General features: G+C 45.8%; 1 protein-coding gene across 2 annotated transcripts in view; it reads right to left on the bottom strand.

Moving 5' to 3' along the window:
- Nucleotides 1-20479, bottom strand: part of LOC146193177 (DNA mismatch repair protein Msh6-like) — a 115742-nt gene that overhangs the window by 16574 nt on the left and 78689 nt on the right. For both annotated transcript variants that reach the window (XM_084602592.1, XM_084602593.1), the window contains exons 22-28: nt 12996-13165; nt 11245-11361; nt 10897-11023; nt 10120-10218; nt 9262-9360; nt 8859-8946; nt 2410-2499 (exon numbers count right to left, since the gene is read on the bottom strand). In XM_084602592.1, coding sequence (XP_084458718.1) covers nt 2410-2499; nt 8859-8946; nt 9262-9360; nt 10120-10218; nt 10897-11023; nt 11245-11361; nt 12996-13165 — 790 coding nt within the window. The remainder of the gene's footprint in view (nt 1-2409; nt 2500-8858; nt 8947-9261; nt 9361-10119; nt 10219-10896; nt 11024-11244; nt 11362-12995; nt 13166-20479) is intronic.

Genomic DNA, 20479 nt, shown 5'->3' with positions numbered 1-20479 from the left:
CTCGCTATTCTCTGGGCAATAGCAAAATTTCGCACCTACTTGTATGGCCGTTCTTTTGATGTCGTCACCGATCATCACTCCCTCTGCTGGCTGTTTTCTTTGAAAGATCCTTCTGGTCGACTGGCCCGTTGGGCTCTGAGGCTCCAAGAATACGACATTAACGTCATCTATCGCCCTGGCCGTAAACATGCCGATGCTGATGCTCTCTCACGTTCTCCCTTGCCGTCTGAGGCCACTCCTGCTATATCCGTTCTACATCCCACCGACATGCCCACCGATATGACTTCCGAGCAACGCAAAGACGCATGGATCGCTTCACTCCTGGATTTTTTATCTGGCCGCGCTTCACGACCTCCTTGCCGCGCTCTCCGTAGCCAGTCTCACCATTTCGCCATCAGAGACGAGCTCCTCTACCGTAGGAATTACCTTCCGGATGGTAGAAAGTGGCTGCTTGTAATTCCGACTCATCTACGCTCCGTGATTTGCTCCCATTACCACGACGATCCCCAGTGTGCCCACGCCGGCTTATTGAAAACCTTCACTCGCCTGCGACAGCGGTACTACCGGCGTGGGATGTACCGTTATGTTCGTCGGTTCGTCCAGTTCTGCCAAGAGTGTCAGCGCCGAAAACATCCACCTCGCCAGCCCGCCGCTCCTCTGCAGCCGCTGACCTGCCCAGCTCAGCCCTTTGAGCGTGTTGGAATAGACCTATACGACCCGCTTCCTAGCACATCAACAGGCAATCGCTGGATCATCGTTGCAATCGATCATCTCCCACGCTACGCCGAAACGGCACCTTTGACATCTGCTACAGCCCAAGACATTGCCTCCTTCATCCCCCATCACATAATTCTTCGCCACGGGACTCCCAAAGAATTGCTGAGTGACAGAAAGTCCCGCTTTCCTTTCTGAAGTTGTCGAAGCTGTTCTTAGAGAATGCAAAATCGTTCACCGCGCCACCTCCGCGTACCATCCGCAAACAAATGGAATGGTTGAGCGTTTTAACTGCACCATGGGCGACATGCTAGCAATGTATGCCACTTCCGAAAAAAAAAGAAGAAATCGGGACAGAGCGCATCGAGCCAATGCGTTGGTCGGATGTGCCAAGGAAGCTTGCATGTCGCGGAGTTGCAGGGGAGGACAGAGCACTTCCTCACGCAGAAGAGGAAAAGCTGCGCTGCTTGGCACAGCCATTTTGAGGGAGAGCTCTGAGCGCTCCCCCTCGAGACCACCCATGGCCTAGGGAATTCGTGTCCTCTCTGCCTCTGCACAGTAGAGCAGTCCATTCTGAGGGTGCGCTGACCGTAGTGCGCTGTACTATCCTTTAAAAATTTCAGCGGTATCCTTTTGATATAACATAGTGCAAAGAAATAGGAAACACTGTATAACTTGTTACTAATGAGCTCAGTCCTTTATCATTATTCTCCTTGGTTACTTTCCATTATTATTTTTTTCTGACAAACAACTCTCAACACAAATAAATGAATATGTTACACTATATAAACACTGTGCCAGGTTTCCTGCCGGCAAACGCCATGACCAGTCATGTTATGTACGCAAAAGAAATGAAACTTCTGCTGCCAATCACTTACGAGTTGCGAGTAGCTGCTGTAAATATTGTAAGCCGTGTGTAGTTTCTACACAGTGCTCATTTTAACATCCTCATGAGGTTTTGTTATGCCGGTTACTCTGATCACATTGTTGTTAATTTAATGCCTTAGGAGCATGGTTTCCATATCTTAAACTCTGCTCCATGAAGTGAGTCGTCCAGAGTCTTGTATTCACAAAGCAACTTGTTCAAAAAATGGTAATTTCACACACACAAAAAAAGTACTTCTGCAATGCTCAAGGTTTTCTAGGAGATGCAAGCTTGTCACTTAAGAATGGTCTGTTTTATGCTCAAAGAGAGCTCCCAGCTAAAAACCACTAACATTTTAGTCCCAACAAATGAAAGCAAGCATGCAGCTATCACTGCTGAAAAGTTTCCTACATGACAGTACACAGTCACTACCTCATCTGCCTTTGAGCTTGCCTGTTTGGCATCACAGCAAAGTGATATGCGACAGCATTTGTCACCTATTATTAAACTACTGAAGAGAAGCATGAGGCGGACAACCCAGTCTGGTTAGGTTTTGATGAAATTATAACAAACTAATTGACACTCGGCTCATAAAAGGTGCAACGATATGAAGGAAGCAATTTCAACCTCATTTCCTCACTATGTCTACACCATCCAGGCCATGAGAACACTTACTAGTTAATAAGCTACTCCACTGTGCAAGATTCACCATAGAAGAAGCCTTCAAGAAGACTACGGTATTTATTTCCTTCAGATAAGGCAAAATATGTATGTGTACAATTCTAATAATAAACCTGATGGATGCAATGAATGCAAACAGTAGAGCTCACCTAGTTCATCAAGTAGCACCAGCGAGTGTTCAGTGGCATGTCGCAAGATGGTCGATGTCTCGTTCACCTCCACAAAGAATGTGCTTTCACCTGCAATGAGGCAGGCAGAGCAACAGGTCATTTCACGTAAGGCCAGCACATTTCCGAAGCTGCCAGGAACATCCAGGGGCTGTGAGTAAGAAACATCACAATGAAAACAGGGATGCCAGTTGAACTTGTTATTCCAGAACTTTTGAAAACACTTTGCACCAGGGGCAGACAGCCACATCATCATATGTTATTATCTGGCTACCACTGCACTTCAAAAATTGCAGTGGGCTCTTCTAATCGACAGATTCTGTACTGAGATTTGTTTTGTAAGGTGCACACAAGACTCAAGGACAGCACCAAGGTGTGCACAGCCTCTTATTTTCTCCCAAGGACTATATAGAAGGCATCCGACCCCAAACAGGACAAGAGTACGCAGGATATGGCATCAACTATAATTACTGCTGCTGCATGGCCTTGCAAAGAAGAAACGGCCATGTGAATGACAGGACTCATTGTTCGTAGTCAGTGCTGTGCGATTCTTCCTTATACTATTATCTCTTATGTAGTACTGCTCCCATACTGTGATGCTTACATGCCAATTACTATAACATTTCACGCAGAACTAACGATCATGTCAGCTAACCTACTTCAGTCAAACCCGGATATATCGAGCTCGAAAGGGAACAGGAAATAGTTTGATATATCGATAATTCGATATACAGAAATCGGCTTGTGACGGCACTTACGATGCGAAAAACCAATACCATATTTGTCCTGCTATCACCCCACTCCCATAATGAACCCACCCTCCACTTTTGCACCCGAGAATTTTTGGAAAAAAAAAAAAAAGCGTTAAGGTCGGCTTGCTCACATCAAGCGACTGAGCGATCTCAGTGACGAGTGGCAGCAACAGAGCGAAAAATTTCCAACTTGTTGGAACTGCGTAGGGAGATCAGTGACTGCGTCTCTCTCTCTGCTCGAGCCACCACAGCAGCTCAAAACAAGGTTTCTGTGTCACGGCGGCAGAAATCGCGAGCGTTTTCGCTGCATGTCGATGGTGCGCACCACTCCACTTCAGACGTCTCATCCACAGCTCATTTCTTTGCAGCGTACCAAGATGCTGCGTAGCGATAACGTCAGAGCGTGTTTATCTTTTGATAGCTCCAGCGGTGGCGGGGAGTGCCCGTGATGGCTTGGTTGCACAAGCCTGGTTCGATTTATCACACCGCGCTTGGGGCGGGCGTAGTCCACTGCCACAAAATCATTGAAAAGCGTAATAGCTAAATGTTGTTTGAAGGAAAAAAATAAAAAAAAGAGAGAGAGAGAGAGAGAGAGAGAGAGAGAGAGAGAGAGAGAGAGAGAGAGAGAGAGAGAGAGAGAGAGAAAGAGAGAGAGAGATTTGCCGCTTCTTAACGATCGCAGGCGCCATAGCCACGTCAGCCACCGCGCGCAGAGGGTTCGCAACTCACGTTGGAGAAAGCGTCCAACATTCTGTCTGAAAACGGGCTGAGCTGGCTTGGTGCATGTGTAGCGCAATGCTACTACGAACGAAGGCCGGGAAAGAGAAAGGAGAGAGATAGCTCGGCAAAAGAATGGGTACACCCTTGCGCTTCGCTCTATCGCGTTTTTCCCCTCTCGTTCCCACCGGTTCTCTCTGGTTCATTCACGCACATGGCTTGCAAACGTCACGTGCTAGCGCGTGGGAAACAATAATCGCAGATGCGCGTGCCTTTGGGGAATGGGCGTGGCGCTGCCCTAGACCAGCCGTCGCCGAACTGTCCCCTCTCATTTCCTCTGCGCGTGGCTTGAAAACATCATGCTGCAAACAGCTGAGGGTGATGCAATCGTCTTTGGGGAAGGCACACTTTCCAGTGCGTGGTGCGAAGTTCGACATATCAAGCGACCAGTGAAATTGAGTTCGAAATATGATGCGGCTTTCCTGTACTTTGACATGGATTTTCCAAAGGAATATTCCGCAAGTTCAATATAACCAAAATTCGATATATCCGAGTTCGACTGTATGAGGCATCTCACTCCAGAAAGCCCGCATTTTGTGCCACTCCTTAAATGTACATATTGCACCAGCAAACGGTGCCTTGTGCTAGCATATGGCCATTAACTGCAACATTTTTATAATTGCTAACATTTTCATGCAAATCTCATTTCACAGGCTGTTCTGTTACTTTTGTACCTTCAAATACATGCATACCCTGGAAGTAGAGGGCTGTCAAAAACCAACTGGCCCAACCTGTTGCCTTTAAGGAGGCTTTCCACTGCAAAAAAAGTGACAGCGTTACTTTTCTCAAGCATCAGTTAGTTACATGGAATTTTATGGCGCGAAAGCAACTATGGCTATGATGCGCCAAACATGAGGTTAGATGATTTGTTATGTGAAATGCTTAGAGTTACGGTGTTTATATTTGATTTAAAACGTTGGTTTTCTTAAGAAATGTACAAACAAGAGAAACAGCGACGAATGCTTGTTTGCCTAAAAGCAATGCAGGCTGAAATAAAATGTGTTCATTATAAAATACAGTAAAATATCTTTTCGTAAGATCCTCAAGTTGCAGGCATGAACTTAAAATGTGATTAACTGAGAGTTCATCGCCGTACATTTCACATGCCGTTTTTTTTTTTTGTTTGTTAACAAGAAGCTATGGGTGATGTGTGTGTGTCCTATGCGTAGACAACATAAAATAACTTTGATAGAACGTTCTTGGTGTCGGCACAATTTCCATTCTTTTAAAAAGGTCTTTACAGAATGCAGCTTGTTTACTTGCTTCATTTGCCCAAGCAGCTTGCCACCTAGCTCTTAGTTTGCTGCGCACCAACTTTATGCAATCTTGGTGGGGTATGCTATCATGTTTTATTTTCATGAATTTGACTTGTGCAGCGCATTTGTCTGCTCTCTCATTACCCCTAATCTCAACATGACTGGGGACCCAGCAGAATTTTACATTATGTTTTCGGGACGTTACCTGCACTATGTTGTGTATTACGTTGTCAATCAGTGGTTCAACTGCAGTCTTATAATTTAATGCAGTGAGGACGTTTAAAGCATCAGTGTAGATGTAATGCTATTTTTTTATGTTTTCATTACTTATTTTCTCCACAGCGACACAAACTGCATAACATTCTGCTGTAAAATCAGATGTGCGCTGAGGGAGTCGTACTGATTTCTCTTTTTCATCCAGAACTACTGATCCTCCAACAAGTTTTTGATCCATCTGTATAAAATGCAGTGTAGTTGCCATATTTTTCCTCTGGGGTCAGGTACTCTTGTATTATGAATTCATGTGGTGTCTGCATTTTCTGAAACTTTGTTAGTGTGAGGTCACAAACATTACATTTTCTCAAGCATAGTGTTGCCTCCCGTTGCAAAACAACACTCTGACGCCACAAATTAATGCAACAGCATTAAGATTCCCGCTCTGTGAAAAATATTTAACAGCACAGTGCTGTCAATGCTCTGAGCAAAAAATCACGAGCATGCCCCTGGCAGGTGACCTGGCCACATACTGAGGGTTGTGCGATGGGTCACAAAAGTACAAATTAGGCAATAGTGATTAAGCATGTATGAGAAGGAGGACCTACATACAGGACCCATTAATGCTGTTGCACGAGGTGGGGCTTATGTGTCTCACCTAGGGGTGTGCGAATAATGAAATTTTGGAATATCAATTGAATACAAATATATATATATAAAAAAGAATGCCTTTGAATATCAAATCAAACATCTGATCAAGAAAAAAAAATAAGCAAAATTAAAAAAACAAATCATTGTTCGTCTCGTTCGTTTCAGATTCACATAGTTATTTGCTAATAAAATTTGGTTAAGATTATGAGGTGCACTGCACTAAAGAACCTGCACGAAACTGGGCGCAGTTGCCAGATTGCTGCCGAATACAGCAAACTCCTTAACCAAGGGACCGGACAGAATTTGTAAATTAATTGAGAGATCAAATTACCGAAAACTATTGAGAACCATTTCCATAAAAGTGATTTTATTTGATGAACACCTGCACGATGGTTGTCTGGATTTGAAATGAAACCGACATGAGAACGACCTTTTTTTTCCCCAGTTCCTCAAGCGCTTCGCTTTGCGTACCTTATAGACAAAGCCCTTTTCACAAAAGGGCTTTGTGAAAGAGAACAGAAGAAACAAAAAGGGTACAAAAGGTTTTGTCCCTCTTGACAAAACGACCCCGTCTGGTTTTCGGGGATGCCTCACTGCACAGTCAATTGGGCCAGCCATTGCAGCGAAGCGCATAGTGCAGTGAAACTAAAAAGCATCCGAAATTTTTCTATGTATTTGGTGATTTTTAAATACTTGAAAATTCCAAATAACAGTTCCTTTAATACGAATACGAATCAAATAACGAACATATTTGATTCATATTTGAAATTTCGAATATTCCCACACCCCAAGTAATGCTTTCTATACTACACTCCTCATGTTTACTCTTGCCTGAACTACTTAAAGGAGTATAGACACAAACATTTTCTGTTTCGAGATTTTTGCTTTAAACAATCCACGATGGTCCAAAACAGAGGGACTGCGATGCAAAAAGTCCCAACATGCCTCAATTAATCAATTATCGAGGCATTTATTAGGACCAGTTTCAGTTTCGAGCTCTCTGAGCACGAGCACGATGACGTCAAAGATGCGGGCGCGCACCACACGAGCACCTCCTGCTGGCAAGACTGGCGACACGTACACACACAATCTAATGACGCATACGGGTAGTGTTTTCCATCTGCTTGCGATCGCACGTGCAAGAAAAAATCGTCGTCGAATAGTGTTTCCGCATAGCATTAGTTCTCCGACAATGTTTCACCTGAAGGCGCGGATGTTATTGGCATTGCCGAGCACTTTGATTTCGACTCGCTCGCCCGCGACTCAAGTGAAAAAGCAGGAACCAACAGCAACCACGAAAGCTTGGCGGTCGGCGCGCAGGAAATATCAGCTGGTTAGACATGTTGAACAAACGTACTGATTACTGGGAGGATGCTGCTTTCTCGGCCTGCTTTGCCGGCGCTGTGAGTTCCAAGCTGGCGTCCGAAAAAAAAAAAATTTCTTTTAGCAGTAAAAAAAAAAAAAGCATGGCCCGAAGAGACGTCAGCCACCGTGACCTGTTACCGCGTGACAATAGCGCGGCTCCCATGCTGCCCATGCTTACGCGCTGATGGGTCCCGATGCGGCGGACCTAAGTGGTGCCGTCCAAACATGTGGTGCCATCTGGCGCTGTCAAGGCGATCTGGGCATGCAAAGCCGTGGCCGCCGCTATCGGTAATCTCTCACAGATCACTATTTATTCGCATGCATAACAACTCCATACAAAGGACCATGAATAACGAATAAATTGGGAGGATTGTTTGACCAATACTGAGGTGCTGGTAGAGTGATCACAGCGATACAAGCAAACCAGCTAGGCCCAGTGATGTCGATGTGAAACCAGCTAGGCCCAGTGATGTCTAGGGCAGGCGGGGAGCGGCGGCACAGTTCATGTCTCCCGGTGCGCTAGCGGGTGGCGCCGTTGCCAAAAGTTGTGCACTTATGCAAAAATACTCTTGGGACTCGAATACAGCAGGCAGCCTTAATGTACAACAGGTTCATATTGCATGAGTGCGGTGTCAATGAAACAAGTATATAAATTTTACTTCTCCTTTTCGGAGTCCAGTCTGTGTGTCCGTGTGCGCGCACAAAGTATACCCAAGCATTGCGCTTGGAAAACATGCTGACTGCGAAATCGACGCCAAGTGAAGTAACTGTAACATGCAGCAACGAAGATTGTGAAAAGCCATCCAGTCAAGCGGGCAGGAGCGCAGAGCTTTCCTTGGTGATGCCCAGTCGGTACAGACAGGGCAGACACGGTGAGGTATCCTATGTCGTCCCTGCTCTTTGCTCTGCTGACTCCATGTCACAGTGTTTGATGGCATCATGCAGTTTACTTATGTACATGTTTTGTCACAGAGATACCCCTGTCGATGGGTTTTGAAAAACGAAGTCATTGCTTGGCTAGTATTTAAAATCAAATTAAAATATGTTCGTGGCAATATGAGAGGTTGGGATTACTTGGGCAGCATCTCTGTATTACTAGGCAAGCAACCGTATTCCTTGCGACATTTCAAAAATTGGTGTCTATACTTTTTTAAACTATAAACCATGTCACAAACAAATTTGTGAAACGAGGGCACCATAGCTAAGAAAGGCCGCCGCTGGTTGACCGAATGTACAGCTTGCAAAGGTAAAATCTAACTCTCCCAAGACGGAGCATGCAACAAACTCTCTTTCGGTTACACGTAAGAGGGTGCAAGGTGCCGTTCATAGAGGTGCAGAAAGTGAGATCCCGTGAAGAGATGCTGGCAGTAATGATGCTTGCAACTTGCCCCTTCAAAGGGGGCCCACTGGTCCTTACCAGAGGTGATCCTATCGCTAGCTCCCAGCCGGGTGAAGATGCGGTCCACAAGGGTGAGTTCACAGGCCTCGGCTGGCACCCGGGCTCCCTGCAGTCACACAGATCGTCCTTCGCAACAACTACCAAAGAACCCCTGTGGTCTGCTAACAGAGGTGAACAGTCCCACTTAGCAGCACTTAGTATATTTGCCACATCCGTGATATGCATTTCCCGCATGCTGCATGCATCTACTGTGTAGTAAAACCTTGAGAAGTCAAGATGGGTTTTGTCTGCAATCTCATGCAAGCTTTCTCTGGTCCCACAGCTTAAGATACGCCTCTGCCAGTTATTCAATAAACTGTGGTTGTGGCCTCCAAGGCTCTCAGTGCAAGCAGATTCCTCATCCTCAGCAGTATGTGCTCACCATCTGGGCGATAATGACCAGGAGACCCGCCTGGCGCATGAGCGTAGACTTGCCACCCATGTTGGGACCCGTGATGAGCGCCAAGAGAGGAGGGCAACTCTGCATTTTGGAGGGTACACAAAGACACATCAGCACAGAAGCCATAAATGAAATTGGAGCACCCCGAGCATTCCAAAAGAAATCAACAATGGCATCTTCCAAAAGCAAGTAACATGTCGATGCTGAGCTCTCCTCTACCAAAACACACTGTAGGCTGCAGGAGCTCTATGTCTCAACTTAGGGTGCCTAGGATGCATTGGCAACAGCAGTTATAATGATCTTAGCGATATAGTATTTGACACTGCTGAATGAAACTTTTCTGGAGTGCAAAGAAAACTCTGAATAGAGCGCACTTGCAGATGCCCGCTCAATCACCCTCCACATGTCACTGACACACAGTATACTAAATGAAAAAAGAAAACCGTCACTGAACATTCGAAAGAACATATATTTTAGAATCATAAGAAATTTCTTTAGGTAAATTTAGAATTTTTACAGCACTGGCTCTTATTAGCTGTTCCTCTGTTTTGCAATATTGTTGTCGGCATCCACAGCATCACCTGCCACCTCCCTTAGTTGGCAGGTGAAGAAGTGGTCAGAGCAATGTCCTCTCTCTGCATTTGGAGGACAGGAAGATTGAATATTGCAATGTTTATTTTTATGTGCAAACTTCGAATGTCCAAATTCAAGCTGCACACAGAAACAAAATATTCTAAATATAAAAAAAAAACTGCAATTTTTCACCAGTTTCTTTTATGCGAGCATCACTTAAGCTATGGATGGAGAACACGTGACAGCAGTGTCAACGGCCACATTCACCTCAGGGTCTCCAAGGGTCAGGTCATTTGGGATAAGAGTGGCAGCGCCCAGGTGCTGCAGCAGGCAGGGGTGGAAGCCAGCCTTGACCCGCAGGCACGGCTGCGCATGCCACATTGACAAATATAAAAGGTCTCACTCAGAGGCATGCTCAAAGTCTGTGTTTACGGTTCTTAATTAGCAAAAAATCAAAGGTCATTTTTAGCAGCTAACTTTCACATCAAACTAACTTTTTTTTTTAGACCCTAAAATGTAAACCCGAAACACTGGGCCAACACCCTTCCAACTTCGACTTGCGGATTAATTTTGCCCGCACCTTACCCTCTGATCTATTGGCTATTCTGGTTAACTCAGTTGGTAGAGCAATTGCTCTGGACAGGCAGTGGTCGTAGGTTTGAAACCCCGACCAGGATGAATTTTTATTCCACTAGAAAGGTTCCAAGAATGCTGTTTAGCTCTAACTCGTTAAACTGTATGGCTGCACTTCACCACCATCACCACCACCACCCTGACCATGCCCATTACAGGGCAAAGGTCTGTCCCATATCTCTCCAATGAATCCAGTCCTGTGCCATGAGCATCCCATCAAAGAATACTGCAGAGTATGCCTTGCTTGTATACATTAAAATGCATTACTTAGCAGAAATGAATGCCAATGCGCAATTACTTCCTTATTAACTTTCTTCTTGGGTCGTTTTAATGCAGCTTATTTCAATTCTTAGTAACATATTCAATGAAACTTTTGGCCACTAAATTAAGCGTACGTTCCTCCTTGCTCACCTCTGAGTCAGTTGGCAAAAAGTGTGGTGTGCAGGAAGTACTGGTGAGTGATCCGCTGTACTGAGCCAGTGAGAGGAGACAGTCGAGTAGAGCTATGCATCGCACAGCCTGTTCCCACTGAGCCCGCCTGCGTGAAGATGAGACATGCCAATGAGGGTGCCCGATTCCTGCATCTCTAATGCGTTGGGCACAGGTCACTCATACTGAATCCTAATGGAGCCGATTGCAGCAGGGTTTGCCCATGACACATTGGCAAAATTGATGCAGTTACCGGATGACTGATGAAAAATGCAATGTCATTAAAAAAAAACAAACCCTCATGACCAAAAGAATGCAAGACCACCTCACCTGTGATCAAAGTTTTCAAAGATGCGGCGCATGATGTCTTTCACAGCTGCCTCCTGGGCCTCCTCAGCTGAGACCAAGTTTGCTGCCAGCCGCTTGACTTCGCTCGTGTAGTACCGCCTGCAGTGACCACCAGGGGCAGCAAGTGAATGAGAGTTTCAGTTATAGTAGCATACAATAATACCAATGCTAATTGTGATGCTGAAACCCACCCGACCCATAGACAACATGGTTGGATCACATGACCACAGGCAGAGCATTCTCTTTACCTAGGAGACCACCCCAATGCTCTATTCCCAGTGGTTGGCAGAACGTCAAGCATTCCTACAGTGATGAAAGAGGTGCTGCTACACCTATGCTTTTGCAAACACTGGAAAACTGAAAAGACAAAGCTGATGCCGTGAAGAGTCACTTTGGGATGTTAAACCCCTCTGAACCACAAGCCAAACATAGTTGAAAATCTAGTTCGTTATGCAGCTTCCAATCGGAACGGCGGCGTCACAATGATTATAACTCACGACTGCTTTGATTGCACCCAGGAAGTTGAACAAAGCTCAAAGATTGGGCCCAGCTACAAGATGGCTTCCTTCTGACACCCACGCCTGTCTGCTTATGCTGTGTGCGCCCATTTCTTTCATAAAACGCCGCACTGTTACACAAATGCTTTACAGCAGCATAATCAAAGGCACAAAACGCAACTCAACAATGATCATCAGTTACCAATGGTTACCAAAGATTAACTGAACCTGCTGCAGTTCTTGGCTTGTTCCTCGAAAACGGGGGCGACACACTTCAAGGGTACGGAACGACCGCATTAATGGCTCCCATCTGCAGACTGTGGTTTGCATACATACAGTTTGCAACTCCACCTAGTCACTAATCTAAAAGACTGCCATCAGTCAGCTGCACAGCAGCAGGGTTCACATGCAGCAGTCGACCTCAATTGCTGTCAGTACATTGACTTTAAGCAACACTTCTGCCATGCGCTGACAGTGCACTCCACGAGGGAAGAGCGAGTGAACTCATGTGACAAGTGTAAAACGCAACTAGACCTCCCGCAAAGTGGACGCAACAGGAATAACACGAGCTGTAAAGCAAAAGGCGGTTTTTTCCTTGCTTTTTTTCCAGTAGAAAGAGTCAGCTGTGAAATGTCCAAAACATAATTTTTACATACACAGAGCTTGCTTAGCCCTTGATTATTGGTTTCGCTGGATTACAAGCTCCGTGATGAATGCAAACAGTGGTGTACACAAAAGCCACGAGAACAAATCCTCGCCATTAGATGCCCCAGTGCGTTATCGCCGTCAACTCTTCACTGTGGCCGAAAGGGTAAAAACATCTGTGAGAGCCTTCTATTGCAAAAGCAATACTGCTCTAGGTTTCGAGCCTTCAGTGTAGCGCGACCGGTAGCCACGTCTTATTCACGTGACGCTGTGACCTCACTCCACGTGACACTAGGGTGAGAGCTGGGCTACCAACTCAAGCGGTCGGCATGAGCTGCCAACTTGAGTCTCTCATTTCACATGGGACGGTTATGTCAGAATCAGCCTGCTAGGACCCTGGCATTCACGTTACCCCTATAGTCCACTAAGGCACGTTCATATGGGTTGGTTAAAGCGGGGTTTTATATGTGGGCTGAGGAAGAAGAAAAAGAGAATAAGAAGAACGCTCGGTCACCCGCAGCTAATGCTTTCGCTCAATATTTGGTTCAGTAGCGTTGAAACCTTGCAATTTTTTGTACTTATTCAGCCTACCGGAAGCCCTTGCGCTGTCCGTGCAGCTCGTGGTCAGAGGTGGCATAGCGTGCAGATGATTCGGGCACCTCAATCTGGAAGCGATTCTTGCCCGTGCCAACATACGTGGCCTTGCAGTTGAAGTGACGAGCCTGCTGCGCCAGGTATTCCTGTAGGGCCTTGTTCGCCACCTGCATTGGACACACGCGAACATCGACAGTAAACAACTTATTTTTGGCAAGCTCAATATTTCGTGGGCCGAGGTCGCACTTTAAACACATTTCATGGGCATTAAATTTCGTGAAGTACTCATAAAGAGCCCCTTAGTTACCCCGTATACTCGTATATAAAATGCACTTTTATCTGCATGAGGTGCAGCCCTCACACGAAAATGGCATATTCCTGTTAGTTTTCCAACTAAAGTGCAGTTCTTATTATGTGTCACTCTTTAATGTGGTGACATACATCTTTATGATGTATTAGCACAGCTCCGGCAATTCCTTCAAGTACATAATGCATTGAAAGTATGCATGATACGACATGCACCCAGTGATCAGCGTGAGTCAACATTTCCCTGCCCGCAGGAAAAGTGGTAGATTTTGGGTTGTGAATCCAATATTTTTTAGTTTTCAGGTGCCGGGACATGCTTGATACTCAAGTATAGTATGAAATTTTAGAGGAGGAAATTCTTTTTAATGTTACATATGTCAACCAACTTATTTACCCGTGAAGCAATGAAAAAAAAAAAAAAAAGTTATAAAACTATCGTTCCCCCCCCCCCCCCTTCCCTAGAGATGACATGCATAAAAAGCATAGCCTCCTTTATACACTCTGTGCCTGTCAACTCTGCGCTCCGCGGCCGTCGCCGCCGCTCCTCCCCCGTTGACAAGTTATGCAGCTGGCTGCCGAGAGATGGCGACAGCGACGTAGGGTCACCTTCACCAGGCGAGCGCCGGGTGCGCCGTGAGTGTGCCGGGTGCGCCGTGTTGCAATGCGGTCCGGATAGCCATGCGCTGCCACTGTCTCGCTGTTTCGTGGACTGTTCTGCTGTGTGCAAGGTCATGCTTCTACTATTCTCTGCCTTCGGGTGCTGCAGGAACATAGCATTGCACCAACTGTTAAGTTCCACCTTTGCTTTGTCCTTCCGGCGATCGCTGCGTAGTATTTAGCTGCTTTGAGGCTTGTAAAAAATAGTGACAGCACCAATGTGCTTATTAAGCGTCAATATTGGAATAGTAATGTTAGATGCGCACTTGTGCTTTCTGGACTGCAATGCTAATTGCTTCCCCGCCTAGCTTGTCTGCGTAGTGTGTTAGTGTGCTCCTACGAAGCTTTTTTTTTTTTTTTTTTTTGCAGTAACGCTAATTACGAAAATTTGTGACAAAATAGAAACACAAGATCTACCTATTGTGAAGATGACTAGTTTAAAGTGAATTAAACCAAATCTTACAAAGTCTATATTAGTTTCCCTTCTTGCACTCAACCGCATTAAGGCCTGTGAGAAATAATGACGGCACCAGAAGTGTGTTTAGTACGCTTAAGTAAGGTAATAATAATATTAAATGTGCACATGTATTTTATGGACTGCGATGCGAACTTCCTCTCTGGTTAGCTCGTCTGTGTGGTATGTTACATGTGCTCCAGGGCAGTATTTTTTGTTTCGCTAAATGCGCAATTCTGTGAAAAAATAAAAACACGAGCTTTGCCTATTGTGACGATTATTTTGGAGTGATCAAAACAGAAAGATGCAACACGTATGTTTGTCTTTCCTTGTTTTTCTAGTTAAAAAAAAAAACTTTGTATGACGCGCTGAATCATTGAAAGTAACAGCTGATGCCAAAATTGTTCTCCTTACAGATCTCAATGGCAGACTGCGATGCAGTTGTTCCAGTCATCTGTAAATCAAGCTGGCTTCTGAAGTGCTATCAGTGACAGCAGTCACCGTGAACTTTTTTCCCTACTTGTGGCAGCTATTCATCACACCACTTCTACATGGTACTCTTGAAACACAATTGCTGTTGTGAAATGTGTAAATAAATGCTGGTGCCTTTCTTTTTAAATTTTGTTTTGTTGCAGCGTAGACTAGCATTATAGTTTTTCTATTACCATTGGTGCTAGCGGAGCAGTCATGCAGTTTTTTGAGCCATGCGCAATTTCTTGAAACTGCCGGACCTAAATGTCATATAGTGTTGGTGTTATTACCTAAAAAGTATCATGATCACTTGTTATGCTTAGTGGATGTCGGCCTTACAAGTAAATATGCTGAATATGCACGACTCATGCTTAGGAACAGTTATCCCGCTAGCGAATAACAGCACTCCTGCCGCGCGCCGACATTCGTACCCGTGCGCCTCGACCCCTACGTCATCGGCACCCTCAGCGAGGGGACCGCGCAACTTTACTCGACGGCGCCGCTCTATTGTTCGCGCGGCACGTTGACAGGCACTGAGTATAAAGGAGGCTATGATAAAAAGTTAAAATATACATTTTCTACCGCAAGAACCTGTGCAAGATATCAGCAAATATCAACATGTTGTGCACAGAATATTTAGAATAGTTCAAAAAAAAATTCAACCCCTAGAGAAAATCATGCCAGCGGGCAAAACAATGCCGAGGTCAACACCCGGAAGCTACATAGCACAAGACACGACTCTCTTCACTACCATTGGCAAGTGAAGACTCCTGAAAAACGCCGACACCCTGCAGGTAAGAAATGGGACCTTTAGAACGTGCAGGATATCATCACATGAGCGCAGAGAAGCTGCGAAACAATTCAAGAAAAAAAAAAAGAAAAGCTGCGTAACTTATCAGCGGATGCCTGTTGGCGTTCCGAGCTGATTTAATATTGCTTCACTGTCCGTCCTAAAATCTGACGAACTGAAGTTGTCATCTGTGTCACTATTAAACCGAAAACCTTTAATTAAATGCGTGAGACTCAAAAGAAAAACGGCGCTTGAATGGGGCCGCTGCACGCAGCATCGCTGCCATGTTGTACACAACACATGCGTGTCACTTGGCCTGGCTACGGGGCGAGAGGGGTTAAATCGCACTGCGCCACAAAAATGAAACAGAAAACTAAACTTAGATGATTAGTTCCTCTGCTACCCGCTGGATAGCTGTAGCTGCTGAAGAGCACTTCGAAAGTGGGAAAATTTTAATGTTTTTACTATGGTAAGCGGACTTCCGAATTGTATAGGTGTGGGCAAGAAAGTATTATATATAACCACCTGGAATAAAAGAGGTTGCTAAATGTTGCTTGTCGCCTCTATTACTTTACTTGCAAATATCACAATTCAAGGTTTGGGCCCTCATCACGTGCAGCGCTAGTGATGGCACTCAATGCATGCAACCTATGGCTGTTGGGCTGGGGAAGGTCTTCACCTGGGTTGCATTTCCGTGTGCATCGTTGTCAAAGGCCTAGCACAAAACAACTATATGGTCATTTTAACGTGAGATTATTGTTTGATGATGAACTGATCACAAGGTAAGACGTTTTATATTTAACTGTGACTAGACGCAAAACACCTCTGCTGCAGTTGTGAAGTGCTTTATGACACAGAAGCGACGGAAGCTATTGTACACCATCTGCAGAAAGGAATTGTTGGCTTTGTAAGAAATCTCCAAAATATGTTTGAAATCTCAGAGTTTGTTAACCCTTTCGCTGTCACGAACATACAGGTACGCTTTTGTGCTTCCCTTCCCCAGTGTCACCGAAGTACCGGTACGTTCTCTATAATGTGTTCAAAACTTAACGCCTGAACACGAAGCTGGCGCTTGGACTGGCTGCGCCATCTGTCAAATCTTTGTACAAGTTCGTATTTGTGTCCCGCACTGTTTTGGTACGCATATATTGAAGAGTATGGAGCGACTGCACCCACCCCCCGCCACCTTCTTTGCTGGAGGGCGCAATCACTCCGCGCGCACTACTCTCTTGTGCCAAGCGGTCATGCGGCGCGTACGTTTTGCGGCGCGCACATGTGGTTACGGGTTCAAAGGTTGTTGAGCCATCTGCCGCAGGTTTGCACGTTTTTATTTTCATTCTGTTGGCATGTCTGCTATGACGCATCAAGTTGAGGGTCGTGCGCCGTTGCCTCTCGACGCATGACGCGATCGCTGCTTTTGCTCTCTCTAGCCGCGCCCTTGCTTGGGGCTAGCAGCAGCAAAAGAGGTTGTTTTAGTCTCTTACCATCTCCCTCTGTCATCTTGATTTCACAACATGCCATTTCTTTCCGTTGTGCGGGCCACCTAAAGTGCGTCCTCCATGTGCGCGGTTACTTTCAGATGGCTGACCGCGTGCGCGGGACCTTCTACTGCGGACTGGAGCGACGGTTCTTTGATTATGAATACAAGCCGAGCTCGGATTCAGACTCTCAAAAAGTATCGAGCAGTGTTTCTTTTTCATATACTACCCTCATTTATCTCATTTATAGTCAGGCCGATAATGATGACGATGATGTTAATTAACACCTACATAACACTGAAATGTGCATGTTCCGTTGACTATGTTATTTGTATAGCAATCATAATAAAAAACAAATCGCAATGCTCGTTCCCTGAAACCAAGCCCACACTGGGGGTGCGCCATGGACAGAAACACGCAACAGCGAAAGGGTTAAAGAATTTGGCTCCTTTAGTAATGTAAGAGCACGAACATGTCCACAACCGCATTTTTTTCTTGAGTAAACAAGTACGAAAAGATATAGTATACAGACAGGATAAAGCAGTGGGAAATGTTTGTTTTCTTCCTCAGTTTTTTCAGGTTTTGCATATGCATACATATAAAATATGATCTAAAGTGAATACTTCTCCCCACAGCTCACATGCTGGTGAGTCTCCTTTTCAAAGAATAAAACTGCGTGTGAGGCACACGTGTCCAATGCTTTTACAAGCTTCGCACCATTTACAAGCTTCGCACCACAAAGCATTTTCGATGCTTTGTGGCGCGCGTGTCACTGTAGCATTTTGCACAGACTATCTCCGGTACCTGATCAAAACACTGGGCTCCTTTGCTTAAAAGGGCCTTCCCTGGACAGTGGCCCTTTAAGCGGGATATGCTTCTGCAAGCACGAACGCCACGCTACACCACTCAGTAGGCAAATCACCCCTAGACACTATTGAACGTAAGCATATATAGCCAGAGAAGCAGTGCTGCCACCTAGCTGCACATGCACACACTACACAGACAATAAGGAATTAATGCGAATGCCGAAAACTATTAATTGCTGCGCTGTTTTCATCTAGAAAGCAGGCAAGCAGTGGCCAATTTTCCCCCAAACAAATTTACAGTAATTAAAACGGTTCTTGTCAGTATTTTCGAGTTCATTCAATAATTCAAACTTATTGTCCAATCTCGTGAAGCTCAAATTGCCGAGCTTTTACTGTACCAACGTAGGAATGGAATCGATTTTTGCCCTCCCCAGCACATTACTCTCGCGATGGCGCCGATGCAACCGTAAGCCGGAAAAATTAAGACAAAGAGACAATCGCTCGGAAAGTGTGGTGTTAATACTAACCAAATGCAGTTTGTGTTTTTGTAACATTCATTTTTGCTTGGAAGGGGGAGGAAAGAGGGACGGAAGTGTAGGTATGAGAGTGTTCTTACAGTCTCTATTTATCTCAGGAACACAGATTCTCAAAGGGGCCAAGTCTGCGATTCATATTTCTCGTGTCGTATATATGCCCAGTCCTCTGGCGTGATTTCTTAACAATATGACTGTGACGATACAGTCCAGCCCACTTATAACGAAACTTGATCGTCATGTGGCATTTGTTCGTTGTAGCCAAAGTTCGTAGTAAGTGGACCACCTATAATATGGGCAAAAAGAGCAAGCGAGACGAAAGTTTTAACAGGAGCTGTTGGCGGACTAGTTGGTGAATGTCTACTGTAGTCATGGAGACGAAAGTTAACTTTATTTTTGAAAAAAGTCCGTGATGCATGTCTGCTTCTTCAAAGCTGATCGCATCACTGCCGTTTCTAATTTTTCCAGAGCGGTAATATGTTCATCACCAAGGCCTCTGCTGCACACGAGTTCCTTAAGCGACGCGATGTAACCGATCGCGGTTGAAGCTTTCACAGCAACTGGCGGTAGAGCAGCATCCTCGTCATCGTCCTCGTCGGTCTCTGGGCAGTCAGGAAGGGCTCGCACTTCACGCACAATAGCTTCGTCAGTGCATGGCTCTGCAATATCGGCGTCATGATCAGCAGAAACGAAATCGTCCCAGGCAACGTCAAGTCTGGCTAGCAAGTCCTCGTGCGACCGGCCTTCCGGTGGGTGATCATGGCGTCCTCGGTGCCTGGGCCCATAAAACCCGCCTTGCGGAAGCAATTTGCTATGCACTCCGCGGTGAGTTCCATCCACGCCGCTTTCAACATCTCCACGGCGGCAAGCAAGTTGATGCGAACTGGCATGGCAGCATCAATCACGATCAACAAGCGTTGGATGACGAGCCGCCAGTAGCACACCTTGAACGCATGAATGATGCCCATATCCAGCGGCTGAATTTTGCAGGTTGCATTGGGAAGCAAAAAGAGCACTGTCACCGCACTCAAGGAAGGCTGCACATGGCGCGGCGCACAGTTATCCAGCACGAGCAGGACCTTCCTGTTTTTTCGTGCCACGTCACGGTCGAACTCGACAAGCCACTCGGCAAATAAATCAAGACTCATCCAGGCTTTTGTATTGTTCCTGTAGCGTACGAGCACGTAGCTTCCAAAGCATCGCGGCTTACGTGACTTGCCAATGACAAAAGGCAGCCGCCGGTCACTGCTGTCCATATTAACACACAGAAGAACGGTTATGCGCAACTTGCTGTTCTTCCCTCTTGTGCACTTGTCACTTTTCAAGGCATGCGTTTTAGATGGCAACATCTGATAAAACAACGCAGTCTCGTCGGCATTGTAAATGTCCCGTGGAGCATAGCTCGTGATTGTTGGGAGGTTGTCTGAAAGCCACGCATCGACGTCCTCGTTGTTCACAGACGCAGCCTCGCCGACGACCGCCTTGAAAACAATTTCGTGGCGAGCCTTAAACCGGTGGAGCCATCCATTGCCTGGGCTGAAATCGGGAAAGTCTAAAAGGAAGGCGAAGTCTTTAGCCTTTGAGAGCATCAGCGGTCCACTGACCGGAATGTTGCGAGACCGGGCGTCAGCGAACCACTTCAGCAGTGCGCCCTCAACGTCCGCGTAGGTCGCCTTCCGAAGGACTTTCTAGTCGTTGGGTCAGCATTCACGGTAGCACCAAGAATTTTTTCCTTGCCCTTAGCAATGGTTGAAATGGTCGATTTCGACAGTCCATACTTCGTGACCAGTTCGCAGTTTTTTGCACCTTATTAACAATGGCCATCTTCGCTGCGATGTCGACAGCTTTCCTTTTAGCCCCTGAAGAGGTCGGTGTACAGTCCTCCAATGCACCAGGCGCAAATCAAGCCCTTGGGCTCGCGCATTAAGGCAGCCTTCAACTCCCTGATCTGGGAAAGGCACGGATGCGGCAACAATGTCAACGCAG

The sequence above is a fragment of the Amblyomma maculatum genome, chromosome 4 (assembly GCF_055883805.1).
Source record: "Amblyomma maculatum isolate TAMU_Amacu chromosome 4, ASM5588380v1, whole genome shotgun sequence".
Taxonomy (NCBI): Eukaryota; Metazoa; Arthropoda; class Arachnida; order Ixodida; family Ixodidae; genus Amblyomma; species Amblyomma maculatum.
This window is presented reverse-complemented; position numbering and strand designations above follow the sequence as displayed.